At 47.5% G+C, this 25,764-nt stretch overlaps 1 protein-coding gene across 2 annotated transcripts in view; it reads left to right on the plus strand.

Moving 5' to 3' along the window:
- Nucleotides 1-25,764, plus strand: part of LOC145361481 (voltage-gated potassium channel KCNC1-like) — a 57,938-nt gene that overhangs the window by 4,578 nt on the left and 27,596 nt on the right. For both annotated transcript variants that reach the window (XM_080217290.1, XM_080217291.1), the window contains exon 2: nt 21,773-22,706. In XM_080217290.1, coding sequence (XP_080073416.1) covers nt 21,773-22,706 — 934 coding nt within the window. The remainder of the gene's footprint in view (nt 1-21,772; nt 22,707-25,764) is intronic.

The following is a 25,764-nucleotide window of genomic DNA, read 5'->3' on the forward strand; positions in this document are numbered from 1 at the left end:
CGATCCACCCAAACTGCACATCTTTGGACTTCCTTCTTGAATATTTTACATCCACCTGATAGGACAGCTGAGGGTGGGAGAGGCAGGGGAGGCCTCAGCTTGGTGTTTCCTTTGAGAGACAGCATCTCCCTCAGCACCGAGGCGCCAGCTTAGATCGCAGGTTTGAGGGCCTCGAGTGATTCTTGCACCACCAACCTTCTCACCCTCAGGAGGGACAGTGTTGGAATTTAGTCCTGGGTGAGAATGATGGCTCCCCTTCATAAAAATGAATATCTAACATCAGAGCTAAGCTCAGCGAGTTTCTCTCCTTTATTCGGGAACGAAGTGTCACATTAACAATTGTATCTAATGCCAACAATGTAACGGTGCTGGTTTAGAGAGTGGCCTTCTCCTCAGTGTGACGGCCAATGCACACAAAAGTCGCCATAGTCCCAGATGACCATAAGCCGAGCTCCCACAGAAACCATACAGTGCAGAAGGAAGCCATTCAGCCCATCGAGTCTGCACCGACAACAATCCCACCCAGGCCCTATTCCCCTAATTCCACATATCCAACCTACTAATCCCTCTAACCTACGCATCCCGGAACACTAAGGGGCAATTTATCATGGCCAATCAACCTAACCTGCACATGTTTGGAGAGGCGGAGAGTTGACTGGTGGTGATTTAACCTGAGGGTGGTCACACCCCAGCGAGGGGCAAGGTTGAGAAGCTGGGGCCTTCATTAATCCCTCAACCAATTAAAAAAAATTAACTGGTTATTATAACTTTATTATTCTTTGTTAGATCTAGCTCTCGGAGCTAAAGGGACCAAGGGATATGGGGGGGCGGGAAGAGGGGAATCGGGATATTAAATTTGATGATTAGCCATGACCATAATGAATGGCGGAGCAGGCTGGAAGGACTATGCGTATGGGGATAGGGATGTTTTGCTGCAGTTGTATAGCGGGTTGATGAGGCCACACCTGGAGTATTGGGTGCAGTTTTGGTGTCTTTATCTGAGGAAGGATGTCCTTGCTATAGAGGGAGTACAGTGAAGGTTTACCAGGCTGATTCCTGGGACGGCAGGTCTGTCGTACGAGGAGAGAGTAAGTCGGTTAGGATTATATTCACTGGAGTTTAGAAGAGTGAGGGGGGATCTCATAGAAACTTATAAAATTCTAACAGGCTTAGACAGGTTGGATTCAGAAAGAATGTTTCTGATGGTGGGGCAGTCTAGAATAGTCTAGAAACAGTCATAGTTTGAGGATCAGCAGACTGAGGTGTGAAGAAATTTCAGAGGGTAGTGGATGTGTGGAATTCATGCACAGAAAGTAGTGAGTGATTTCAAGAAGAAATTAGATATCGCTCTTGGGGCTATTACTTACGTGGCGAAAAACTGCAGCAGGCGACGGTGCAGAGGGACCTCGGGGTCCTTGTGCATGAGTCGCAAAAACCCAGCTTGCAGGTGCAGCAGGTGGTCAGGAAGGAGAATGGGATGCTGGCCTTCATAGCGAGGGGGATTGAATATAAAAGTAGGGAGGTCTTGCTGCAGCTGTATAGGGCATTGGTGAGGCCGCAGCTGGAGTACTGTGTGCAGTTTTGGGCGTCGCACCTGCGCAAAGATATTTTGGCCTTGGAGGGAGTGCAGAGGAGGTTTACTAGGCTGATACCGGAGTTGAGGGGATTGAGCTATGAGGAGAGGCTGAATAAACTAGGCTTGTACTCGTTAGAGTTTAGAAGAATGAGGGGAGATCTCATTGAGACGTATAAGATGATGAATGGGATGGATAGGATAGAGGTGGAGAGACTCCTCCCGCTCAAAAAAGACAGTATGACTAGGGGGCACAGCCTCAAGATAAAGGGGAGGCGGTTTAGAACGGAGTTGAGGAGGAACTTCTTCACTCAAAGGGTGGTGAATCTCTGGAATTCTCTGCCCGTTGAAGTGGTGGAGGCTGCCTCGCTAAATATTTTTAAGAAGCGGGTTGATGGGTTCTTGATAAGAGAGGGGATTAAGGGTTATGGGGAGAGGGCGGGAAAGTGGAACTGAGCCACGACAGATCAGCCATGATCTTATTGAATGGCGGGGCAGGCTCGAAGGGCTAGATGGCCTACTCCTGCTCCTATTTCTTATGTTCTTATGTTCTTAAAGGGATTGAGGGAGGAAGAGGGGATCAGGATATTGAATTTGATGATCAGCCATGATCAAAATGAATGGCGGAGTAGGCTCGAAGGGCCGAATGGCCCCCTCCTGCCTCTAGTTTCTGTCGTTGTCAGCGGGATCTTGCTGTGTGTGTTTTCAACAGTAATTAATTGGCCTCCAAGTAGGGTATGATGAGGCCAAAGGTGATGCAAACTGTTCTTGAGTGAAACTCTTGAATTGCGCTCCCTCGATTGTCGGTAACTATTGCACTGATCGTTTGAACAGTTCTGAATAGGTTTTTTCTGCTAGGAATCCAGTACAGAAATTCTCTCTCTCTCTTTATCCACCCCTCCTCCTCCTCTGCAAATACAACAGCTTGTAAAAATTACAACAGAGCTGGCCACGTGATTCCCTATCATCGTCCGCCCCCAGCCTCCTCCCTCACTGGGTTCCAGAGCTCCTTTCGAAAAATAAATTATTCAGCTTGTTAATGTGGGGGTGGAAGTTATTCAGGGAACAGAATGCTACTTGGCTTGTGACCCTGTGTGGCAGCATCACTGCTGTCTCGTCCCTGAAATCAGCAGGTGCCCTCGAATGATCACACCTCACTGCTCCAGGATCACAGTAGTGTTGGAATTCAGCCTGCCTTTCCTCCTGTGTACTAGCCCACCCATATAGCAGCCCTTGCATGCACTCCAGCAAGCAACCCCTGTGCATAGCATTGAAATCGTGGAAACACTACAGTGCAGAAGGAGGCCATTCAGCCCATTGGGGTCTGCACCGACAACAATCCCATACAGGCCCTGCCCCCAGCACCTCATATGTTTACCCCACTAATCCCTCTAACCGACGCATCCCAGGACACTAAAGGGCAATTTAGCATGGCCAATCCCATCCAACCTATGCATCTCGGGATAGTAAGTAGCTTCACAACAGGTTTATTTGGTAGTACGAGCTTTTGAAGCCTTGCCCCTGATGAAGGGGAATAGCTGCCCCTGTGTATACTGTGGGGAATAACTGCCCCTGTGTATATTGTGGGGAATAGCTGTCCCTGTATATATTGTGGGGAATAACTGCTCCTGAGAATATTGTGGGGATTGCTATGCCGATGTATTTTGTGGAGAACAGCTGCTTCTGTGTATGTTGCAGAGAATAGCTGATGCTGCGTTTAGTGTGGAGAGCAGGTTCCCCTGTGAATATTTTTGAAAATTGCTGTTTCTGTGTATGTTTTGGGTTTTCACTGCTCATCTGTATATTGCGGGATACAGCTTCCCCGTGTACATTTTTGGGATTATCTAATCCTGTGTATATTGTGGAGAATAGCTGCCCCTCTGTATACCTTCAGGAATAGGTGCTCCTGTGTGTGTTATTCAGAATCACTGCTCCTATGTATATTGTAGGGAATAGCAGCTCACGTGTATATTGTGGAGAACAGATTATCCGGCGTATATTCTGGAGAATATCTGCACCTTTTTAAAGATTATTAATTAGTGTCACAATTGGGCTTGCATTAACACTGCTATGAAATTATTGTGAAAATCCCCTTGTCACCACACTCTGGCGCCTGTTCGGTTACACTGGGGAGAATTTTAGCATGGCCAATGCACCCCACCAACACCAGTCTTTCAGACCTTGGGAGGAAACTGGAGCACCCGGAGGAAACTCACGCAGACACAAGATTCTGTACAGACAGTGACCCAAGCCGGGAATCGAACCCAGGTCCCTGATGCTGTGAGGTAGCAGTGCTAACCATTGCATGAATTACTGTGGGGAACAGCTGTTGCCATGTCTGCTGTGGGAATAGGTGGTCCTGTATAAACTTGGAGCATTGTTGCACTTGCGTACATTGTAGAGAATTGCTGTTCCTGTGCAAATTATGGAGACTACGCGCTCCTGCATATATTGCAGGGACTGGCTGCTATGTGAATATTGTGGCGAATAGCTACTCTTGTGTACATTATGGGGAATCCCTGCTCCTGTGTATATATTGTAGAGAATAGCTGTGCCTGTGTATATTATGCAGAATATCTTCTCCGATGTATGCTGTGGAGATTTGCTCCTCCTCTGTATATTGTGGGCATTAACAACCCTGATGAGTACTGCAGTGAATAGCCAGTCCTGTGTAAATTGTGGAGATGAACTTCTCTGGTGTATATAGAGTTAAATAGTGCAGAAAAGGCTCTTTGGCCCATCGAGTCTGCACCGACAACATCTACCACTAAAGGTGTGCTAATTCCGTTTTCCTGCACTGGCCCCATATCCTGAATGTTATGATATTTCAAGTGCTAATCCAAATAAGATTTCCAGTCTCCACTACCTTCCCAGATCCCTCAACTCAGGTGGACAGCTGTTCCTTACTCACCCTGTCCATACCCTCTTGCGGGGAATGGCTGTCCCTGTGTATATTGTGGGGAATAGCTGTCCCTGTGTATATTGTGGGGAATAGCTGTCCCTGTACGTTAGATCCCTACAGTGCAGAAGGATTCCATTTGACCCATCAAGTCTCCAACAGCAGACACAGGCCCCATCCCTGCAACTCCACATATTTACACTGCCAATCTAATTTACATATCTTTGGAGTGTGGGAGGAAACCCATGCAGACAGGGGAGAATATGCAAACTCCACATTGACAGTCTCCTGAGGTCAGAATTGAACCCGGGTCCCTGGTGCTGAGAGGCAGCAGTTCTAATCCCTGTGCCACCATGCTGCCCGTTTATATTGTGAGTTATAGCTGCTCCTGTATATATTGCAGAGTTGGCAGCACAGTGGCACAGTGTGTGGGACCCGGTTTGATTTTGGCCTTTGGAACACTGTCTGTCTGGAATCTGCACGTTCTCCCCATGTCTGCGTGGGTTCTCTCTGGGTGCTCTGGTTTCCTACCACAGTCCAAAGATACGCGGGTTAGGTTGAATGGCCGTGCTAAATTTCCCTTTAGTGTCCAGAGAAGTGTAGGTTAGGGGCAAATACGTGGAGTTATGGTGGATAGGGTGGGCCCATGTAAGTTGCTCTGTTGGAGAGTCAGTGCTGACCCAATTGGCTCCTTTTACCCTGTGGGGATTCTACGAAGTTATGGTTATAGCTGCACTTGTCTATATTGCAGGGAATTGCTGCTCCTGTATCGATTCGAACCGTAGAATCAAAGACAAGTTATAGCAGAGGAATAGATCATTTGGCCCATCTTATCCATACTAGCCCATGTACCCTTGCTAATTAAAGGTTATGGGGAGCAGGTGGGTAAGTGGAACTGAACCGCTATCAGATCAGCCATGATCTTATTGAATGGCGGGGCAGGCTTGAAGGGCTAGATGGCCTACTCCTGCTCCTATTTCTTATGTTCTTATGGTCTTAATCTCACCCTCCTGCACCTGGCCCATAGCCCTATAGATGACAGTACCTAAGGTGCAGTTCCAGGTATGTTTTATGAGAGTTTGTGGTTTCTGCCTTCACCACCAACTCAGGCAGCGAATTCCAGACACCCAGCACCCTCTGTGTAAAACAAAAGTTCTTCTTCATGTCCCCTCTACACCTACTGCCACTTATCCTGAATGTATGTCCCCTGCGTCTAGAATTCTCCACAAGAGAAATAGTTTTATCTTGTCAACTCTATAGCTTCCTCTCATAATTTTGTGCACCTCTATCAAGTCAACCTTCAGCCTTTTTTGTTCCAGGGAAAATAACCCCAACTTATCCAATCTTTCCTCATGGCTACACTTTTCCAGTCCTGGCAACATCCTTGTGAACCTCCTCCACACTCTCTCCAGAGCAATTATGTTCCTCCTGTAATATGGTGACCAGAACTGCGCACAATACTCCAGTGTAGCCTCATCAGTGTTTTAGATAATTCCAACATGATATCCTTACTTTTATATTCTATAAATCTGCTAATGAAGGACAGCATTCCTTATGCCTTCTTTACAACCTTATCTACATGAACTGCTGTCTTCAGGGACCTGTGCACTTGAACACCAAGATCCCTCACTTCATCTACCATCTTTGTATATTCCCGTTTACCGTGTACTCCCTATAACCTCCCTAAATGCATTACCTCACACTTCTCTGTGTTAAAATCCATCTACCACTTTACCGCCCACTCCACCATCCCATCAATATCATTTTGTAGATTAGAGCTATCCTGTACACTACTCGGGCAATCTTTGTGTCATCTGCAATTTTCCAATCGTGTTCCCCATGTTCATGTCCAAGTCATTAATATATAAATCAAAGAGTAAGGGACCCACTACAGCACCCTGTGGAACACCACTTGAAACAACTTTCCATTCACAAGGGCAGCCAATGACCATTACCCCTTGTTTCCCGTTACTAAGCCAACTTTTTGATCCAGTTTGCCCTTACCCCTGTATCCCACGGGCTTTAACTTCTTTGACCAGTCTGCCATTTGGGACCTTATTAAACACCTTGATAAAACCCATGTACACAACATCCACTGCACTACCCTCATCAACCCTTCTTGGCACTTCCTGAAAGAATTCAATCAAGTTTGTGAGGCAAGACCGTCCTTCAGGGCGGTGCAGTGACACAGTGGTTAGCACTGCTGCCTCACAGTGCCAGGGATCTGGGTTCGATTCCTGGCCTGGGTCACTGTCTGTGTGGAGTCTGCATGTTCTCCTCATGTCTGCATGGGTACCTCTAGGTGCTCTGGTTTCCTCTGAAAGACATGCTGGTTAGGGTGCACTGGCCGTGCTAAATTCTCCCTCAGTGTACCCGAACAGGTGTCAGAGTGTGGCAACTAGGGGATTTTCGCAGTAACTTCATTGCAGTGTTAATGTAAGCTGAATTGTGACACTAATAAATAAACTGTAAAACTTTGGACAGTTGAAGTCTGCTCCCATTATTGCCCTCTTGTTCTTATAGGCAGAAAATTGCCCAAATTTTTGTTTTTCTACCTCCCTTTCACTATTTGGGAGTCTGTAGTATCGCACCTGGGAGGCAACATACCATCTTTGGTTCATGTTTGCCATCACAAAACAGTCTGTCTGCGCCCCTAACCATTGAGTCCCTATCATTATAGCCCAATCCCTCTGTGTATCAACCTAGAATAGCTGTCCCTTTGTATACTGTGGGGAGTAGCTGCCCCTGTGTATATTGTGGGGAATAGCTGTCCCTGTGTAAATTGTGGGGAATAGCTGTCCCTGTGTATATTGCAGGGAGTAGCTGTCCCTGTGTATATTGTGGGGAATAGCTGTCCCTGTGTATATCATGGAGATTGTGTGACTCATATAGAATTGCAGAATAGTTTGAGCGCAGACTATCCGTGCATCATATGTTATTTCTTTGTTGTGTTGAGTGCTCTGTGCTGATTTAGGGCAGTTTGTCGCTGTTGGAATTCTGCTGCAGTGTCTGGGTTTGCTGACGCACACATTTCACACGCTCTGGCATTTCACTGCGATCTCTCCGCTCATTAAAACAGGCAAGCTCTCTCTCTCTCTCTCCCTCTCTCTCTGCTAAATCCCACCTGCAGTGAACATTGCGCTGGGGCGATTTGAGTCAGTTTCTGCATATAGCGGCACGGTTTTCTCGGAGCGTTAGCTGGTCACTGATCAGAAAGCTGAATGGGGATGTGGACTTTGCACATTGTGGCAGCTTAACACTTCCAGCTCCCTGCTGTCCTCTCCCCGCTGAGGTCTGTTACGTTAAAAAACACGCAGACAAAGAAAGACGCACATTGTCTGATCACAACCTCCGACACCCCAAAGCACCTGACAGGCATTGCCATGCTTTCGCATTGCAGCCTCTCTGGGAACAGAGGAAGCACAGTTTGCTCACAGCAAGATCCCACAGCCACTAATATGCTGAGGATCAGATAATATCATTCTCACGATGTTGGATGAGGGATAAATATTGACACTGGATAAAACAGGAGCTCTGGTGCGGGGACGACACGGTGGCACAGTGGTTAGCGCTGCTGCCTCACAGCGCCAGGGATCCCGGTTCAATTCCAGCCTCAGGTCATCCACGTTCTCCCCATGTCTGCGTGGGTTTCCTCCAGGTACTCCGGTTTCCTTCCACAGTCCAAAGATGTTCAGGTTAGGTGGATTGGCCATGCTAAATTACGCCTTAATGTCCCAAAATGTGTAGATTAGGTGGATTGGCCATGCTAAATTGCTCCTTAGTGTCCCAAAATGTGTGGATTAGGTGGATTGGCCATGCTAAATTACCCCTTAATGTCCCAAAATGTGTAGATTAGCTGGATTGGCCATGCTAAATTGCCCCTTAGTGTCCCATGATGTGTAGGTTAGGGTGGATTGGCCATGCTAAATTGCCCCTGAGTGTCCCATGATGTGTAGGTTGGGTGGGTTGGCCATGCTAAATTGCCCCTTAGTGTGCCATGATGTGTAGGTTAGGGGGATTACTGGGATAAATGTGTGGGGTCATGGGGAGCGGGTGGGTAAGGTGCTTAGCTAGAGGATCAGTGCAGACTTGGGTCGAATGGCTTCCTTCTGCACTATGATTCTGTGAGAGGGCAGAGAGACCACTCAGATTAACATCTTATCTGAAAGATGGCAGTTCTGACAGAGCAGACATGCTTGAATACTACATAAGAGTGTGTGTGGAACGGGAATCGAACCCACTTTGTCCGAGAGCAGGACAGGTATCCATTAACTGCAGCTCACACCAGAGAGAAGCCAGCTTCTAACTGGCTTAGGTTCTAATGCATATTTTAAGTCTCAAAATGCAACCAAAGTCAGATGTTATGTCAAGGAGGATGGTAGCATAGAGGTAATATCATTGGCCTAATGAATCCAAAGATCTGAGTTCAAATCCAACTGTGGCAGGAAGTTGACTCTTAACTGCCCCTTGAAATGGCCTATTGAAGCTCTCCATTCAAGGGCGACTAGGGGCGGGCAGCAAGTGCTGGCCCAACCAACGATGCCCGCACTCCATGAAAGAATTTTTAAGAAGCCAGGCTTCCACTGGCTGTGGAAGATCCCCATCTCCCCTCGTCATAAACAAAGTCGCGACTTGGTCGTGCAACCCTCAGAGAACATAAGAACATAAGAAATAGGAGCAGGAGTAGGCCATCTAGCCCTTCGAGCCTGCCCCACCATTCAATAAGATCATGGCTGATCTGTCGCTGCTCAGTTCCACTTTCCCGCTTTCTCCCCATAACCCTTAATCCCCTCGCTTATCAAAAACCTATCAACCCGCGTCTTAAAAATATTTAGCGAGGCAGCCTCCACCACTTCAACGGGCAGAGAATTCCAGAGATTCACCACCCTTTGAGTGAAGAAGTTCCTCCTCAACTCCGTTCTAAACCGTCCCCCTTTTATCTTGAGGCTGTGCCCCCTAGTCCTACTGTCTTTTTTGAGCGGGAAGAGTCTCTCCACCTCTATCCTATCCATCCCATTCATCATCTTATACGTCTCAATGAGATCTCCCCTCATTCTTCTAAACTCTAATGAGTACAAGAAGATGGAGGAATGTTTCAAATCAGTTGGCTTTGGAGTGACAAGAGAAGACTTGGTTAGTTTGTGGAATCATGTCTGCACAAGCATATCAATATTCCCTCTGATTCCGAGATAAAGTTCCAACTGCACAGAAGAGGTATCCTTTCCAATAGCCTCATGGCCACCCAGAGGAGTGAGTGTGTGAGACCGGTCTAACGCACGGGTCGTTACATTGAGACGTTGTTCTATCTCCTTCCTCCAACCTTCCGAGTATCAGCTATTGACTAATTCTAATTTTAATCATACAATCCCCATTGTACAGAAGGAGGCCATTCGGCCCATCGATTCTGTACCAGTCACAATCCCACCCAGGCTCTATTCCCATTATCCCACCTATTTACCCTGCTATTCTCCCGACATTAGGGTCAATTTAGCATGGCCAAACAACCTAATGCCCACACATTTATTGCCCTTCAACTGTGGGAGAAAACCGGAGCACCCGGAGGAAACTCACGCAGACACAAAGAGAACATAAAAACTCCACACAGTCAGTCACCCAAGCTGGGAATCGAACCCAGGTCTCTGGTGTTGTGAGGCAGCAGTGCTAACCACTGTGCCACCGTGCCGCTCACAATCCTTCCTCACTTGACAGCTGTGGCTTCTGCTGCCCAGATGGTAAGCACTGGAAATCCCTCTCTAAACCTCTCTATCTTTATGTAACTCTTCTGATTCCTGGGGTGTGGGCATTGCTGGCTAGGCCAACATTTATTGCCCATCAACTGGGTAACTTTCTCAGCCATTTCAGAGTCAACCACCTCGCTGTGGCTCTGGAGTCACATGTAGGCCAGACCGGGTAAGGACGGCAGATTTCCTTCCCTAAAGGGACATTAGTGAACCAGATGGGTTTTTCCGACAATCGACCATGGTTTTATGGTCATCAACTCATACTGAATTCAGATTTCACCATCTGCCATGGCGGGATTTGAAACCAGATTCACAGAGTCTTACTGTGGCAGCACAGTGGTTACCGCTGCTGCTTCACAGCGCCAGGGACCCGGGCTTGATTCCCGGCTTGGGTCACTGTCTGTGCGGAGTCTGCATGTTCGCCCTGTGTCTGCGTAGGTTTCCTCCGGGTGCTCCGGTTTCCTCCCACAATCCGAAAGACATGCTGGTTCAGGTGCATTGGCTGTGCTAAATTCTCCCTCAGTGTACCCGAACAGGCGCCGGAGTGTGGCGACTAGGGGATTTTCATAGTAACTTCATTGCAGCGTTAATGTAAGCCGACTAATAAATAAACTTAAAAAAAAACAGAGTCATTGAATAGTTTTAAATCAGTGTTAGATAAATCCTTGACCATCAAGAAGGTATTGAGGTAGCAGGAAATTGGGCACAATAGAGGCTTACAGCGTGGAAATAGGCCCTTTGGCCCAACATAAGAACATAAGAAATAGGAGCAGGAGTAGGCCATCTAGCCCCTCGAGCCTGCCCCACCATTCAATAAGATCATGGCTGATCTGAAGTGGATCAGTTCCACTTTGCTGCTTTCTCCCCATAACCCTTAATTCCCTTGTCTGTCAAAAACCTATCTACCCGTGTCTTAAATATATTTAGCGAGGTAGCCTCCACCACTTCAACAGGCAGAGAATTCCAGAGATTCACCACCCTTTGAGTGAAGAAGTTCCTCCTCAACTCCATTCTAAACCGCCCCCCCTTATCTTGAGGCTGTGCCCTGTAGTCCTGCTGTCCTTTCTGAGCGGGAAGAATCTCTCTACCTCTACCCTATCCATCCCTTTCATTATCTTATATGTCTCTATAAGATCCTCCCTCATCCTTCTAAACTCCAACGTGTACAGACCCAGTCTATTCAGCCTCTCTTCATAGTCCAACTTGTCCATGTTGCCCAGTTTTTACCACTAAGCTAGTCCCAATTGCCCACATTTGGCCCCTATCTCTGTATGCCCTTCTTACCCATGTAAATGCTTTTTAAAATTGTACCCGCCTCTCCTACTACCACTGGCAGCTCATTTCCAGACACTCACCACCCTCTGAGTGAGCAGCCATGATCTTATTGAGTGGCGGAGCAGGCTCAAGGGGCTGAATGGCCTACTCCTGCTCCGAATGTGTATGTATAAATGTTACAATGCTCATATAAAACCTGCTCTTTTGACCCAAGTTCCTGGCCCTCTGCCCGCACTTCTTATGTCACCGGGTGTCTAATTTTGCTTTAGAATGCTGCTGTAAAGTGCTCTGAGACATTGTAATGCCCCAAGGTGCTGTATAAATAGAAGCTGCCTCTATCCTCAAGTCAGCACACTATCACAGAGATCTCTAGGTAGAGTTTAGGAAGAGCAGCCCTGGATTTTCCCTTCGGAAGTGCGGTGAATTGGAGGCCAGCTTGGCTGAGATCTGTCGGGGACCAGAGCACAAACTGGATTGGGGTCTCGGAGGCCCTTCTGAGTCTGAGTGACTCAGTAGCTGTGGTTCACTGGGTAGCACTCCTGCCATCGGGTCAGAAGGTTGTGCGTTCAATGAGGACGCGATGGCCTAATGGCATTATGGCTAGACTATTAGTCCAGAAACTCAGCTAAAGTTCTGGGGACCTGGGTTCGAATCCCGCCACGGCAGCTGGTGGAATTTGAATTCAGTAAAGAAATATCTGGAATTAAGAATCTACTGATGATCATGAAACCATCGTCAGAAAAACCCATCTGGTTCACTAATGTCCCTTTAGGGAGGGAAATCTTACCCGGTCTGGCCTACATGTGACTCCGGAGCCACAGCAATGTGGTTGACTCTGAACTGCCCTCCAAGGGCAACTAGGGATGGGCAATAAATATCGGCCTGTCAGCGATGCCCCGAGTGAATAAAGAAAAAAAAAAATCCCCACTCCAAGAGCTTGAGTAGAGAATCTAGGCTGACACTCCAGAGGCTGAGTGCCAGGGGTGTGCCACATTGTCAGAGGTACGATCTTTTAGACAAAACATTAAGCTCATCTGCCCTCTCCGTTGAATGTAGAAGATCCCAAGATGCTGTGCCGATTGTCCCTCAACCGACATTGCTAAGAAAAAGAGATTATGGTGGGATCTTGCTGTTTGGGATCCACAATCTGGTTGTGATGGTGACTACATTTCATTGGCTGTGAAGCATTTTGGGACATCCAAATGTCACGAACAGTGCTGTATAAATGAAAGACCTTCAAAACAGCCATTAGACTCACTTGGGGAGAGAGAGAGAGAGACAACTTCAGGACCAATTTCTTATTGGTTAGCTCCATGAGGTCTGTTGGCGCTCTGGTGTCTCAGTAAGATATTGCGACATCTTAGTGAGGTTTTTGGGGTCAGAGAGAGGAACGTCCCCTATTCCTCCTTGCTCTGCCTCTTTTTGTTTGGCTCATGTCCAACTCTCGTTGCCCCCTTGTGATGCCTTGCCTTCATGTTGTGACCTGTTGTCTTCTTGTCTCCTGGACTCTTTTTTTTGTTTATTACTCATGTTAGTCTTTGGTTCAGATTGTGGATGCACTTTGTACCTTCGGGCGATCATAGAATCCCTACGGTGCAGAAGTAGGCCAGTCGGCCCATCGAGTCTGCACCGACTCTCCCACAAAGCATCCCCAAGCCCCATAACCCCTTGTGTTTGGACTGTGGGAGGAAACTGGAGGGATCTGGAGGAAACCCACGCAGACATGGGGAAAATGTGCACAGACAGCCCTGCCCCCTCCGCCACCACCACAAGGACAGAATTGAACCTGGGTTCCTTGGCACTGTGCTGCCATGCCGTACCTAAGTGTGGCATTGGGGGTCAACGTAGATCTTGGCCATGTCTCCTTGTATTTTCCACAGGCCCTCCTGAAAATCTCCAGGGTATCTACTGATAACTTTGTACAGTCCCCCCCCGTGCCTAGCCTGAAGACCTCCAAGCAGTTGAGCCAACCCTGCATCTACCTGAGTGTTCAACAAGCTTGCCTGAGGTCTAGGTTATGAGGACAGGTAACGTTGAATCTTCCCTTGGGCGGAGGAAGATTGTAGTTTCGTCTGATTTGAGCCCTCCATAGCGTTAAGAGGATTTGATTTACTGAGAAAACCAATGGGTAAATAAGAGAGCATAATTATTAAATAAGAATCAGGCCAGGATTCAGAACTGGCTTGCTCAGAGAAGTCAGAGAGTGGTGATGGAAGGACGCTGGAGGTCTGTGATTCACGGTGTTCCGTAGGAATCCGTACTGGGATCTCTGCTGCAGCCTACCTTTGGGGGTGCCAGAGGAACTGACACGCCTGGTTAAATACAAGGAAAAGATTCTCTGATTGGCCCATCAATTGACCACTTAATCAGGGAGTTGATATTCCAATATACCCACCTCAATGGCCTGATGGAAGCCATTTCCATGTCAAAGGATACAGCGGGATGTAGATATGGGCGGAGAAATGGCAGATGGAGTTTAATCCTGGCATGTGCGAGGTGCTGATCTTTGCGAGATCAAATGCTAAGGGTAAATGTACAGCTAATGGCAGGGCCCAGAACAGCATTTGATGTACAGAAGGATCTTGGGGCTCAAGTCCATACCTCCCTGAAAGTGGCCGCCCAGGTAAAGCAGGCATATGGCACGCTTGCCTTTATCGGTTGGGGCATTGAGTACAAGAGTTCGAATGCCATGTTGCAGTTTTATAAAACTTTGCCTAGGCTGCACTTGGGAGCATTGCATTCAACTGTGGTCGCCGCACTACAGGAAGGATGTGGAGGCTTTGGAGAGGGGTGCAGAAGAGGTTTACCAGGATGCTGCCTGGATTGGAGAGTATGAACTATAAGGAGAGGCTGGACAAACTGGAGTGGCGGAGGCTGAGGGGAGACTTGATAGAAGTCTAGAGAATTATGAGAGACATGGGTAGGGGTGACAGTCAGAATCCTTTTTCCCCCAGAGTTGAAATATCTAATACGCAGACACTGGCAGACTGCACAGAGAGTCACCCGAGTTGGGATTCGAACCCGGATCCCTGGCACTGTGAGGCCGCAGTGCTAACCGCTGTGCCGCCCATGACTCAGACTATGGAACTAATGGAGGCACTGCTTGATGTACCAATATCTCAGCTCGTGCCGTTTACGTGCCAGCTCAGGTGAAGGAAAGTTGGGTGTTTGTGTCGAGTCGAGTTGCGTTGGCTCATCCAGGCTGTTCTTACATTTACTCTGTGCACCCTTGCCTTTTGCGTGGCAAGTGATTACAGACAATTTTGCAAATTCCTGGCCCTCTCTTTTATGTGCGAACGACGAGAAACGAGGAACACAAACACAGATTACACCAGAAAGTGATTAGACTGTTAAAGAGGCTTGGCTGGTGTTGGGTTGGCAGGAAACAGACTGTGTGTCTAATAGGGAGAAATCCAAACAACTTCTGAATTGGCTGGAATTCACAGGCTAGGAGCAGTCAACAGTTTGGTTCCATTTGTGAACTTGGAGCTTGAATCAGTCTGAGACCATTACACTCGATTGGAGGAGGAGGAAACTGAATCTGGAACCATTTCGTATCTTGTTTTTTTCCGTAGGTCTTTTGTGTTTGAGAGAAAGTCCAGCCTATCACAGCCTGTCTAGCGCTCTGTAACTGGTGAGTGCCGTGTAACCTAGATTCAAAAAAATATAGACCTTAATCGGATCTAATTGCTTGACTAAGCTGGTGCAAAGGAATTTGTAACAGTTCACGTGGATGAGAGGCAATTTAACTCACGGGGCTCCAAACCATGAAAGCAATTGAAGTTTATTTGTCCGTGTCGCAAGTAGGCTCACATTAACACTGCAATATACACTGCGGCACGGTGGCGCAGTGGTTAGCACTGCTGCCTCACAGATCCGGGTTCAATTCCGGCCTTGGTCACTGTCTGTGTGGAGTTTGCATGTTCTCCCCATGTCTGTATGGGTTTCCTCTGGGTGCTCTAGTTTCCTCCCACAGTCCAAAGATGTGCGGGTTTGGTTGATTGGCCACGCTAAATTGATCCTAGTGTCAGGGGGATCTCACTAACTGTCCTGTCTGGAGACAATACACATCTTTAACCAGTGCTTAACCCTCTCTCCACTCACATTGCCTGTACCTTTAAGACATGATTACTGGTAAAGACTTGCATTCCAACCATTATCTTGTAAATTGAGCTTGTGTCTTTATATGCCCTGTTTGTGAACACAACTCCCACCTGATGAAGGAACAGCGTTCCGAAAGCTTGTGGCTTCTGCTACCAAATAAGCCTATTGGATTTTAACCTAGCATGGTGGAACCTTTTACTGTGCTTACCCCAGTCCAACGCTGGCATCTCCACTCCAGGGGGATTGCAGGAATAGGGCTTGTGTGGGATTGTGGTTGGTACAGACTCAATGGGCCATCTGTACTGTAAGGATCCTACGAACGAAGTTACTGTGAAAATCCCCTAGTCGCCACACTCCGGCGCCTGTTTGGGTACACCGAGGGAGAATTTACCACGGCCGATGCACCCTAACCAGCATGCCTCTTGGACTGTGGGAGGAAACGGGAGCACCTGGAGGAAACCCATGCTGTCACGGGGAGAACGTGCAGACTCCACACAGACAGTGACCCAAACTGGGAATCGAACCCAGGTTCCTGGTGCTGTGAGGTAGCACTGCTAACCCACTGTGCCGCACATTAAAGAACTAAGAACAGTACAGCACAGGAAACAGGCCCTTTGGCCCGACAAGCCCGCGCCGCCCATTTTAACACTCAGTGAGCGCCTCATTCAAGTCTTTCGTCGATCGTCGACGTCTTTGTCTACCTCTAGTGGACTCCGCAATAAAGGGGGGTGCAAATTTAGGGAATTATATGTGCACCAGAATAAGGGAGATCCAATTCAGGGACAATTTATTGACACCAGTCAGCCTAAAGAGCACGTTTTTGGGTTGTGGGAGGAAACCGGAGCACCCGGAGAAAACCCACGCAAGCACGGGGAGAATGTGCAAACTAGAGTGCAGAACGTGGCGTTACAGTCATAGCTGAGGTGTAGAGAAAGATCAACTTAATGCGAGGTGGGTCCGTTCAAAAGTCTGACGGCAGCAGCGGGGAAGAAGCTGTTCCGGAATTGTTCATAAACATTCTTCGTACCTTTGCAAACTCAACTTCACAACCCCCCGTTGACAAAATGGCTTCCAGCGCAGTTAATGGCTGCCAGGAGACTGGGCCGGGGCAGAATTTGGTGGAAATAAAACGGAAGAACGAATTGTTAGTGGGAGCTGTTTGCAGTGGGAGGGACCCCGTGATGACTCGTGTCTGCTTCAAGATAAAAACTTGGACTTCTGAAGTAAATTTTTCCTCTAACCTTTTTTTTAATTGGCCCTTGGGGAAACCGTGATGTTGTCACATTCGTGCAGAGGGTCAAGAGGTTGTGTAATTATTACTACAGTTTACATCATGCCTCCTTGTTACTAGCGGCAACCGCAGTTTCCAGGAGAGCCAGCGTTCTGCAGATTTACACTCATAATTTCGACAGTCGTGCTGTCTATTTTTTGTTGTAAGTTTCCTTCTCCCTGAATGTAGGAGGCTGCTGGAAGCCAGTTATTTTCTACACTGTGTTTATTCCAATTCCACTGAGGCACTGAACTAAAATACACGAGAAATAGGAGGACGGGTAGGCCGTTTGGCCCATCTAGAATGTATCATAGAATCCTTGCAGAAGGAAGTTGTTCGGCCCATCGAGCCCACACCGACCACAATCCCACCCAGGCCCTATCCCCTTAACCCCATGCATTTACCCTACTAATCTCCCTGACACTAAGGGCCGATCTAGCATTGCCAATCCACCTAACCTACACATTTTTGGACATTAAGGGGCAATGTAGCATCATCAATCCACCTAACCTACACATTTTTGGACATTAAGGGGCAATATAGCATCATCAATCCACCTAACCTACACATTTTTGGACATTAAGGGGCAATGTAGCATCATCAATCCACCTAACCTACACATTTTTGGACATTAAGGGGCAATATAGCATCATCAATCCACCTAACCTACACATTTTTGGGACACTGAGGGACAACTTAAAGTTAAAACTTATTTATCAGTCATAAGTAAGGCTTACATTAATGCTGTAAAGAAGTTACTGTGAAATTCCCCTAGTCGCTGCAGTCTGGTGCCTGTTTGGGTCAATGCACTAAACCAATTTACCTAACTTAGCATGGCCAATCCCCCTAACCTGCACATCTTTGGACGCTAAGGAGGAATTTACGATGGCCAATCCACCTAACCTGCACATCTTTGGATACTAAGGGGCAATTTAGCATGGCCAATCCACCTAACCTGCGCATCTTTGGAGTGTGGGAAGAAACCGGAGCACCTGGAGGAAGCCCATGCAGACACAGGGAGAATGTGCAAAGTCCTCACAGATAGTGACCCGAGGCCGAAATCAAACCCGGGTCTCTGGCACGTGAGGCAGCAGTGCTAAGCACTGTGAAACCATGCTTGCCCTCTCTTAGGATCTCTTGTCCTGCCAAGCATCAGTGAGTACATGCTAACATCCAGTTATTAGCCCAAGACTGAGGTGGGGAATCCTATAATTCAAATATTATTTCAATGGGGAGAGACTGCACAATGTGGCTGTACACATATCATTATCATTATTAGCAGGTAATGAAGAAGGCAAATGGAATTTTGCCCTTCATTGCCAGAGGGATGGAGTTTAAAAACAGCGAGGTTACGTTGCAGCTGTATAAGGTGCTGGTGAGGCCACACCTGGAGTACTGTGTACAGTTTTGGTCTCCTTATTTGAGAAAGGATATACTGGCACTGGAGGGGGTGCAGAGGAGATTCACTAGGTTGATTCCGGAGTTGAGAGAGTTGGCTTATGAGGAGAGACTGAGTAGACTGGGGCTATACTCATTGGAATTCAGCAGAATAAGGGGCGATCTTGTAGAAACATATAAGATTATGAAGGGAATAGATAAGATAGAAGCAGGAAAGTTGTTTCCACTGGCGGGTGAAACTAGAACTAGGGGGCATAGCCTCAAAATAAGGGGAAGCAGATTTAGGACTGAGTTGAGGAGGAACTTCTTCACTAAAGGGTTGTGAATCTGTGGAATTCCCTGCCCAGTGAAGCAGTTGAGGCTCCCTCATTGAATATTTTTAAGGCAAGAATAGATAAATTTTTGAACAGTAACGGAATTAAGGGTTATGGGGAGCAGGTGGGTAAGTGGAGCTGAGTCCACAAAAAGATCAGCCATGATCCTATTAGATGGCGGGGCAGGCTCGAAGGGCCAGATGGCCGACTCCTGCTCCTAGTTCTTATGTTCTTATATTGGCTACTGCATTGCCAACATTCCACCAGGGACCTGAATAAACACTCATCCATGTAATCCTTTCTTCTAATTGACTTTGAGATATCTGTAACTTCCCTTGGGCAAGCATTATCTAATATGACAAAAAGTGGACAATAGTGATGGAGGTACTTGAAATTTTGATTTGATTTATTAGTGTCACATGTATTAGCATGCAGTGAAAAGTATTGTTTCATGCGCACTGTACAGACGAAGCATACCATTCATAGAGAAGGAAAGGAGGGAGTGCAGAACGTAGTGTTACAGTCATAGCTAGGGTGTAGAGAAAGATCAACTTAATGCGAGGTAGATCCATTCAAAAGTCTGACAGCAGCAGGGAAGAAGCTGTCCTTGAGTCGGTTGCTACGTGGCCTCAGATTTTTTTCCCTATGGAAGAAGGTGGAAGAGAGAATGTCCGGGGATGGGGGGGGAGCGTGGGAGGGGCCCTAAATTATGTGGCTGCTTTGCTGAGGCAGCGGAAGTGTAGACCAAGTCAATGGATGGGAGGCTGGTTTGCGTGATGATTTGGGCTACGTTCATGACCTTTTGTAGTTCCTTGCAGTCTTGGACAGAGCAGGAACCCATACCAAGCTGTGATACAAATGGAAAGGATGATTTGGCCTTACTTTGGCCTTGTGTTATACAGTAAAAAAGGACAATTCGAAACTTGGAACTTGAGGAGAGAATTCATAGAGGTGCCTAGAAGGGATTTTGACAGAGGGGAGAAACTTTTCACTGGCAGGAGAGTGGTTAAGCAGTAGACACAGGTCAAAGGTAGTTGGCAAAAAAGATGGAGAAGTGAGTTTTATCCTGATGTAACGTGAGTCACTGGGATTGGGACTGCGCTGTCTGTGAGGTAGATGGACGTAGAATCAATTGCGTTCAAGAGGGAGTTGAATATATGTTTAAAAAGGAATGATCCACAGTGCCAGCACAGGAGTAATGGCCCAAATGGCCTCTTTCAGTGCTGTATAAGACTTTGATTCAAGTTTTGGTCCTCTTTTTTGAGGAAAGATGTAGTGACGCTGGAGGCGGTTCAGAGGAGGTTCACTACATTGATTCCAGAGAAAAGGGGTTTGTCATATGAAGAGAGATTGAACAGTTTAGGCCGACACTCTCTGGAACTTAGAACAATGAGGGGAGATCAGATTGAGGTTTACAAGATGATAAAAGGTGTGGATAAAGTGGATGTGGAGCGGATGCTTCCTCTTGTGGGACATTCTAGGACGAGAGGTCAGAGTCTCAGGATAAGGGGCAGCAAATTTAAAACAGAGTCGAGGAGAAACTACTTCTCCCAAAGGGTTGTGAATCTGTGGAATTCGCTGCCCCAAAGTGTGGTGGATGCCGGGACAGGGAGTAAAGTTAAGGAGGAGTTAGACATTTTTAATGGGTCATGGGGTGAAGGGTTATGGGGAGAAGGCAGGAAAATGGGGATGAGGAACGTATCAGCCTTGATCGAATGGCAGAGCAGGCTCGGTGGGCCGAATGGCCTAATTCTGCTTCTATACCTGATATCTCTTTTTGTATAGCGTGGAACTGAATATTGTGAGCTTGTTCTACATCGCTGAGTATCACCGCCTTAATTCATTCTGTTGGCGGCACGGTAGCACCGTGGTTAGCACTGCTGCCTCGCAGCGCCAGGGACCCGGGTTCGATTCCCAGCTTGGGTCACTGTCAGTGCAGAATCTGCACGATCCCCCTGTGTCTGTGTGGGTTTCCTCCAGGTGCTCCGGTTTCCTCCTACAGTCCAAAGGCGTGTAGATTAGGTGGATTGGTCATGCTAAATTGTCTGTTAGTGTCAGGGGGAATTATGAGGGTAAATAGGGTGGGGTTATGGGGTCAGGACTTGTATGGGATTGTTGTTGGCGCAGGCTTGTTGGGCTAAATGGCCTCCTTCCACACTATAAAGCTAAAGGTTATGTATTAGTCATGAGTAGGCAATGAAGTTACTGTGAAAACCCCTAGTGGCCACACTGTGGTGCCTGTTTGGGTACACCGAGGGAGAATTTAGCATGGCCAATGCACCCTAACCAGCACGTCTTTTGGACTGTGGGAGGAAACTGGAGCGCCTGGAGGAAACCCACACAGACACGGGGAGAATGTGCAAACTCTGAGGAAGTCTTATAGAATCCCACAGTGCAGGTGGAGGCCGTTTGGCCCATCAAGCCTGTGCCAGCAACAATCCCACCTAGGCCCAGCCCCAGCAACACCATATAATTACTCTGCCAATCCCCCTGACACTAAGGGGCAATATTCTATGATCAATCCACCTAATCTGCACATCTTTGGACAGTAAGGCACAATTTAGCATGGCCAATCCACATAACCAGCACGTCTTTCAGACTGGGAGGAAACTGAGGAAACCCATGCAGACACAGGGAGAATGTGTAAACTCCACGTGGACAGTGCTCCAAGCTGGGAATCGAACCCAGGTCCCTGGCGCTGTGGGGCAGCAGTGCTAACCACTGTGCCACCGTGCTGCCCAACAGAACGAATTCTGGTGGTGATACTCAGGTCGTCTGTGATCTGGAACAAACTCACAGCACTCAGTTGCCACCTTACCCTTTTCTGCTCGAGTATATGGGAGCAGAATTAGGCCATTCGGCTCATCGAGTCCACTCCTAACCAGCGTGCCTTTCATCCTGTGGGAGCAAACTGGAGCACCTGGAGGAAACCCGTGCAGACACGGGGAGAGTGTGCACCCAGACAGTGACCCAAGCTGGGAATTGAACCTGGATAGATGGTATTGTGAGGCAGCAGTACTAACCGCTTTGCCACCGTGCCGCCCCCTTGCACACCTTGTAATTTTGCATTGACTCTGCACCGCAAACCTGGTTCTATAAATTGTTACTGAGAGGGCTTTGTGTTCACTGTTACCATGGTGATGCATTGGTGATCAGAGTTTTGTGTTTATTTTAACACCTCTCTTTCTTTCTTCACAGTATGTGGCATTTGCATCACTGTTCTTCATCTTGATATCCATCACCACCTTTTGCCTTGAGACGCATGAAGCATTTAACCACCTGGTTAACAAGACGGAGAACATCACCATGGGGAACATTACCAATGTGGTGGAGGACGTGGAGATTGAGACTGAGGCCTTCCTCACCTACGTGGAGGGGATGTGCGTCATCTGGTTCACCTTTGAGTTCCTGATGCGCATTATGTTCTGTCCGGATAAGAAGGAGTTCATCAAGAACACCCTCAACATCATTGACTTTGTGGCCATCCTCCCTTTTTACCTGGAGGTCGGCCTGAGCGGACTCTCGTCCAAGGCCGCCAAGGACGTCCTGGGCTTCCTGCGTGTCGTGCGCTTTGTCCGAATCCTCCGCATCTTCAAGCTCACCCGCCATTTCATTGGGCTGAGAGTGCTGGGTCACACGCTGAGGGCAAGCACCAACGAGTTTCTCCTGCTCATCATCTTCCTGGCCCTGGGAGTCCTGATCTTCGCCACCATGATCTACTACGCGGAGAGGATAGGGGCCGACCCGGAAGACATAACAGGCAGCAAGCATACCACCTTCAAGAACATCCCCATCGGCTTCTGGTGGGCCGTGGTCACCATGACGACCCTGGGCTACGGGGACATGTATCCTGAGACCTGGTCAGGCATGTTGGTGGGCGCTCTCTGTGCTTTGGCTGGCGTGTTGACCATCGCCATGCCCGTACCCGTTATTGTCAATAACTTTGGCATGTACTATTCCTTGGCTATGGCCAAGCAGAAACTACCAAAGAAGAAGAACAAGCACATCCCTCGGGCCCCCCAGCCAGGTTCTCCCAACTACTGCAAGCCTGACATCAAGTCCCCCCAGAGGAGTGCCCAGAGTGATTCCTGCCCATTAGCTCAGGAAGAGGTCATCGAGATCAACAGGGCAGGTAGGCCTCTCGCTGAGCAAAGACCTTAACTCAAGTTGCTCTCAGAGCTCTTGAATAAATAAATAAATAAATAGTGGTATTTAAGGGGTAACTAGACAAATACATGATTAGGATGGGAATGGAAGGGATTGGACTCTGCGCGGTTTTAGTTTAGGCAAGCATCATGATCGGCGCAGGCTTGGAGGGCCGAAGGGCCTGTTCCTGTGCTGTACTTTTCTTTGTACTTTGTATATTGTGAAATTAGCTTAGACCCCAAGGGGTCATAGAAATGGTACAGTGCAGAAGGAGGCCATTTGGCCCATTGAGTCTGCACTGGCAACAATCCCACCCATGCCCTATCCCCATAATCCCATATATTTACCCTGCTAATCCCTCCAACCTACACATCCCGGAACACTAATTTAGCCTGGCCAATCCACCTAACTTGCGCACTTTTGGAGTGTGGGAGGAAACCGGAGCACCCGAAGGAAACCCGGGGAGAATGTGCAGACTCCGCGTAAACAGTGACCCAAGTCGGGAATTGAACCCAGGTCCCTAGAGTTGTGAGGCAGCAGTTTAACCACTGTGCCACTGTACCTCCCTGTGCTCTGTGTTTCTGTGCTCTGAGGGCAGCAGAGACCTGTCACTGCCTCAGCTGCTATCAGCCAGCCTCCATTGCCCAGCCTCCCCCTTCAGATCACCCTCCAGCTGTTTTTGTTTTTGACATTCAGGTGAGCATAAGGTGTTTCATTCCAGGTATGATTCTAGTGACCCACTATGGAGCTTTTATCAAACAAAGTTTATTTGAGAACACAGTTAGAACATAACAAGAAAAAAGCACAATTTTTACCCATTAAAATACTTAAATATGTATAATTCTTACCCTGGAGTCCTGATGCTAAGTAAAAAGTATGGTGCTTAAAAGCTATCCACTTCTATAGTTCCAATGTAAGCAATATCCTCATAGACATAAATCCATCTTCAGAATCAGCATAAATAGGAATGCTCACGTGGGTGCTACGTTCCCAGGCTTTTAACCCCGCTAGACAGAGACAGAAAGATACCTGCTCTCTGACTCTCATACTGCAGCCACAAGAGAAAGATCCACCCCAAACAGCCACAGGGGGTGTCTGCAAGCAGATTGTATATTTTAGAAGAGATAATATGTGGGGTATAAAGATGGGTGGGAGGGAGTGTCTATGGATTTCATCCCTTCAAATGCACTTGATCAAGTGCCTCTTTCTTTAAAAATTAAATTGTGGAACATGGACATCACTGGCTAGGCCAGCATTTATTGCCCATCCCTAGTTGCCCTTGAGAAGCTGGTGGTGAGCTGCCTTCTTGAACAGCCCACATGGGTTGACCCGCAATGCCATTAGGGAGGGGTTTCTAGGATTTTGACCCAGCGACAGTGAAGGAACGGCCGATATATTTCCAAGTTGGGATGGTGAGTGGCTCAGAGGGGAACCTGCAGGCGCTGAGGGCAGTGGCTGGGAGTTTGGAAGGTGCTGTTTAAGGATCTTTGCAGTGCATCTTGTAGATAGCACACACTGCTGCTACTGAGCATCGGTGGTGGAGGGAGTAGGTGTGGATCCAATCTTAAGAGACTGTTAGCTAAAGTTGCACCTTATTTTTTTGTTATTTTTGTTCACGAATTGTGGTTGGGCCAGCATTTATTGCCCATCCCTAATTGCCCACTAACTGAGTGGTTTGCTTGGCCGTTTCAGAGGGGCAGTTAAGAATTAACCATGCTGCTGTGGCTCTGGAGTCACGTGTAGGCCAGACCGGGTAAGGATGGCAGATTTCCTTCCCCTAAAGGGACATTAGTGAACCAGGTGGTTTTTTTTCCAAAAATCAACAATGGTTTCATGGTCATCAGTAGATTCCTAATTCCAGATATTTAAAAAATTGAATTTGAATTCCACCATCTGCCGTAGCAGGATTTGAACCCAAGTCCCCAGAACATTAGCTGAGTTTTCTGGATTAATAGTCTAGTGATAATACCACTAGGCCATCACCTCCCATCAGTGCAGAAAGTAATTGAAAAAGTTTGTGGAATGAATATATTTGGAGGACTCCAATATAACGGAAGTAGATATTATTGCTACAGATTCACAAGGCTTAGATAGGCTGGAGTTAATGTGAGCAGCTCTGGGTAGTACGTCTCAGGGAAAGGACTTAGAGGGAACACAGCGAATGTTTCCCACAATGGGACCAGGACCTGGAGGAGACATTGCCTAGATTTCGCTGAGTTTCCCCCAAATTTAGAAGGTCATGGAGAGATTTGCTCAATGTTTTCAAGAGGGAAAAGATATTGTATAGAGAGAGAACTTGCTTCCACTGGTTGGGGCATCCAGGACAAGGAGGCACTAGTGTACCAATTAGTTCAAAGTTTATTTATTGGTGTCACAAGTAGACTCACATTAACACTGTAATGAAATTACTGCAAAAATCCCTTTGTCGCCACACGCCGGCGCCTGTTTGGATACACTGAGGGAGAATTTAGCATGGCCAATGCACCTTAACCACCACATCTTTGGACACTAAGGGGCAATTTAGCATGGCCAATCCCCCTAACCTGCACATCTTGGACACTAAGGGGCAATTTAGTACGACCAATCCATCTAACCTGCACATCTTTCGGACTGTGGGAGGAAACCAGAGCACCTGGAGGAAACCCACGCAGACACGGGGACATCATGCAGACTCCATACAGACAGTGACCCAAGCTGGGAATCAAATCCTGGTCTCTGATGCTGTGAGACAACAATGTTAACCACTGTGCCAACGCACTGCCCAGTGGTGAGAATTAGAGGCAGATCTCACAGGAGCGAAAGACTTCTACACAAAAAGGGTATCTGAAATTTGGAACTCACTTTGAAAATGGCAGTGGATACAAGATAATTTTTAAATCTGAGACCGATCATTTTTTTGTTAGCTTGGGATATGAGCGAGGCAAATGAAGTTGGTTCACAAGTTATCCATGTATCTTATTAAGTGGAGGAACCAGGCTTGAGGGGCTGAATGGCCTTCTCCTGTTCCGGAAGTTCATGGGCTGGTCGGTGGGATCTACACAAAA

This window comes from Carcharhinus amblyrhynchos, chromosome 35 (genome assembly GCF_965287045.1).
Source record: "Carcharhinus amblyrhynchos chromosome 35, sCarAmb.v2.hapA, whole genome shotgun sequence".
NCBI lineage: Eukaryota > Metazoa > Chordata > Chondrichthyes > Carcharhiniformes > Carcharhinidae > Carcharhinus > Carcharhinus amblyrhynchos.